This window comes from Copadichromis virginalis, linkage group LG2 (assembly GCF_057382275.1).
Source record: "Copadichromis virginalis isolate Kocher_CV1m ecotype Utaka linkage group LG2, C_Virginalis_male_GT1.1, whole genome shotgun sequence".
Classification (NCBI taxonomy): domain Eukaryota; kingdom Metazoa; phylum Chordata; class Actinopteri; order Cichliformes; family Cichlidae; genus Copadichromis; species Copadichromis virginalis.
In genome coordinates this window covers 29,165,712-29,169,695 of record NC_140619.1, presented here as the reverse complement: position 1 = coordinate 29,169,695, position 3,984 = coordinate 29,165,712, and the positions used below count along the sequence as shown (strand labels likewise).

The 3,984-nt window shown below is 43.7% G+C and overlaps 1 protein-coding gene across 1 annotated transcript; it reads left to right on the top strand.

Annotated features, from left to right (window-relative positions):
• The first annotated feature begins 1,194 nt into the window (after positions 1-1,194).
• Positions 1,195-3,503, top strand: LOC146717550 (uncharacterized). Its single transcript, XM_085466065.1, has 2 exons — positions 1,195-1,425; positions 2,420-3,503. Exon 2 carries the CDS (start codon positions 2,422-2,424, stop codon positions 3,187-3,189), a length of 768 nt encoding a protein of 255 aa, XP_085322191.1. The 5' UTR covers positions 1,195-1,425; positions 2,420-2,421; the 3' UTR covers positions 3,190-3,503.
• The last annotated feature ends 481 nt before the right edge of the window (positions 3,504-3,984 follow it).

Genomic DNA, 3,984 nt, shown 5'->3' with positions numbered 1-3,984 from the left:
AGTTTGCCCAGCAGAATATTATCGTTTAAGATGAACGACCCAAATAAACTATAAAAGAGGCTTCTAGATTAAAAGGAAATCAATTCAATTTTAGCAGCAATGAAAGTCTGATTAGGAGAAATGAAAAGTATTGTGTGCATCCCACCACCTGCGACCCAGTTTTGAAGTCTTTACCCAAGTGACAAATAGCAGCCCCGTTTACCACGAACTGCAGAGGAGACACTGTTTTTGTTTACGTAACTCTCTTTATGTCTGCTCCAAATCCTCGAAATGCTCTTTTTTTCAAATAGTCCAGTTTAAGACAAGCTAAAGTGTTTTTGGACGAGTGTCTAAATGTGTTTTTAACCAGAAATTCAGACTGTTTCCTGGTGGGCTCTGAGTCTTTGTTTCTGTAAACTGCAGTCTGCTAGTGCATGCCACTGAGTATTAATGAAACATAATAACACAATAAAACACGGTCTATGAAAACTCAATCAGGTGTAAAAAGCATTTCAATTTTTAAAGGTCTAAAGAGTCAGAAATGTATCTGCAGAGGGGAACTGTTGACTCATGTGAATCATGAGACGGGTTTCCATAAGTCAGTGCTCCCATGATCACTGCAATGTGTTGTTTGCATTATGTGCACACACACGCACACGCATAAACACACACACATGCATACACAGAGCAAACGTACCCATCTGATCAGATTATCTGCATGATGTATGTCACAAACTTTACACAACATGTTTACAGCTCTGCAGTCCTTTTTCCATTTTTGTTTTTAGAAGGAATCATTCATTTTGGCACATTTTACCAAAATTACAGTGGCTGACTGTGTTCATTTACAATGAGACATTTTTAGAAATGGCGTCTTATAAGATGAAAAAAAATGTGGAAAAAATAAACCTGTCTCCACTTTGTTTGTTTGTTTTGTTGTTTTCTTCTCTTCCTCTCTCCCTCTCTCTCTCTCTCTCTCTCTCATCACCCCTCCTTTGCTACATCTGTGTCTGAGTCTCCTTCCTCTTCCCTATTTCTTCTGCATCTGTTTTTCTCGCTCCATCAAAACAGTCAGCCAGAGACAGTGCTGGGGCTGAGGAAATGGATGGTGTGTCTATTTTTAGAAGCAGGGAAGGAGGGCAAACCAAAAGTAAGCGAGAGAGAGAGGGAGCGAGAGAGGGAGGAGGAGGATGAGGTGGAGGAGAGGGAGGGGGGATGTGAGGAGAAGATAAACCTGCATTCTGCCTCTGCCTCTGGTCAGAGACAGTTGAAGCTTCACAGCACAATTAACAAGCAGCAGCAGATGAAAACAGAGGATCGTAAATAAAATTGAGGAGACAAAAAAAAGAGAGGACGAGAGCGACGGATGCAGGCTGCTATTTAAAGCTGCACCAGGAGAAGAGACAAGAAAAGATTCGGTGGACTCAACAAAGATCATCCGTAAAGGTGAGTGTGAAGGCAAATTGAGCAGAAAACCTTTACATTATTCCTGAGAATGCATGACGAACACACACACAGAGTGCCTGTTTTGTGCTTCAGCCTCGAGCTGCCGCCGTGGAACCATTTTTAGCTGTTGTATACAGAAGGTGTGGTCTATATTTAGCAGTGGTTACACCTTGGAAGAAACTGGGAGAGGCTGGCATTTTGGTTTGGCTTGCGCTATTTTTGTCATGAGGTCAATACAAGCATATATTGTTGGCTACGCTCTGGGTTATAACAACTCGGCGCTCCACACTCTGAAACAGTTTGAGGCTTTACGTGTCTGAGATCCCACAAAACAGTCATCTGTGTGTGCAGCCTCTCACTGGGATTGTTTGTATATTGAACGGTCAACACACACAACTCCAGAGTAAGCAGCGCACGGTGCCTGAAATGAAGGGAAGGGAGAGGAGAGGCTTCTATGTTTACTTGGTTTTATCGATACAGCCAGCAGTTGTAGTCGGTTGTGTTTTGGGAGCTTCGGGCAATGTGAGCAATGTCCAGATGCACATTATGTCATTAGAAAAACACATTAGACTGATGAGGTGATTAAACAAGAGGCTTTTCAAAAGAAACTGAGGAAAAATTTTTGCAAATACAATGCAACACAACAGTGTGTACGAATGAGAAATTAACTCCAGAAGTTATAAGTCAGTTCGTGAGATAATAGTGCACAGATTAATCTTTTTATTTGTATCGTGTGGAGACACATATTGCAAGTTTCGACATAAATGACACACACAAACAGGGCTCTCACTTTGTAAACTAGGAAGTAAGATTGCATACGCTGCATCTGACCCTATCAGGAATGTGTCACATCTATCAAAATATCCAGTTTTCCAAATGGTGATTATATTTTCCTAAAGGATTCTGCTTTTTTGAGACTTGGATGCAGTATTTCACATTACACAGTTTTTTTCCCCATCTAAATGAGACCTCTCCCGTCTTGTCTTTCTCTCAGCTATGCGGCCGCGGTCCAGACTGCTCTCCAAGAGGAGACTGACGCTGCCCACAATCAGAGAGGGCAGCGAGGAGACGGTTAGAGATTTGAACGAAGCCAACACGCTCCATAATTCTGGTCACTGCCAGGCTTTGTCATCGGAGGACTACCTCCTCTCCATCTGCCACCTGGCCCACCCCACTTTTCCCAGCCGGGATGTTTCCCCGGACACTTTCCACACACAGCAGCAGGACACTGCGCAGCAGAAGCTGAGGCCATCGTGGATTGAATACAACTCGAAAGAGGAGGCACGTGCTGCTGATGCGCAGCAGGCAGAGGGGAAAGAACTAAACAGACAGCTGAAGTTTGGCAACTCTGACCCTCTTGAGTATATTTATGGACACCAGAACAGCTTCTCTACCCTCTCAGGAGGTAGGAGGAGAGCATTTGTCGAGGGGAGGTTTATGAGGCAGCACGGCAGCGTATGGGAGAGCAGAGTGTGCGTGCGAGCCCACAGCATTGCCCTTGGTTCAAATCCAGATTTCCCACAACAACATGAGAGCAGTTGCTCTGAATTAAACAGCAAAACTGACACTTCAGTTCCAAACATCTCCCCAAAACACACCTTGGCCAGGTCAGAGGCCAGCATAGCTTGCAGAAAGGCAGAGGGAGAGAGGCTGAATCCAGCCATCAAACAGTCCCTCATCTCTCAGTGGATCTCTGACTGCAGGCTGGCATGGAGGGAGGCACGCACTCGAGCCTGTATGCTTCCTGCCATTGCTGAGGTGTAGCATGTAAATGGACAGTCAATGTGACATTCTCCAGTAAATTATTCTAATCTTTTGTGTCAGTGCATGAGACATTGACATTAGGAGACACATAGAAATACACATTTGAAAAGATACAGAGACAAGTAAAGACTACTACAATTGTCCATCTGTAACATTATATCAGTGTTAATATTCACTATTACAACCTTTCTGCTCTTAATGTATGCCAGTGATCATAACAAACCATGAAAATGAGCAATTCTGTAATGTCCTTTTTAATATCTTCCAGTGTTTGTAAATGACATGAAGAAATAAAGGAGTCTTTTGATACTCTCTCTCAGATCGTGTGAAACGTGCTTTTCCCCTCAGCTGCAGGCTTTATTTTCCTGCACACGGAGACCCTTCAGAAATGAACTCCACTCTTGGCTCTGCTGGTGCCAGGCGCCGAAGTTTCTATGGTAACTGTCATGGGATCCTGCACTGGTAAACACAAGTGTGGAGAGACACGGGCAGAGCAAAGATGGCACCGGTGAACCTCAACATGCAAGATGCTGGTTATTTATTGCTGCACTGGTACGACAGCAACAACGATGCATGCAGTAAGGTATAACTGGAAAAGGTGACGCTGAAGGACGCAATGCCACACTAATACATTTTCACATTCCAAAGCACAAATGATCTGCATGTAGAATAAAACGGTTCAATGAGGCGTGTGCAGAAAAAACTTAACAGGCCATGGCTGTTCTACTAAATAAGAGACACTAGAGGGCAGGCTTCCATCATTACTACTCAAGAAAACACTTTGCATAACTGATT

Excerpts from the sequence above, each read along its gene's own strand:
- LOC146717550 (XM_085466065.1), top strand. The coding sequence starts at position 2,422 with ATGCGGCCGCGGTCCAGACTGCTCTCCAAGAGGAGACTGACGCTGCCC.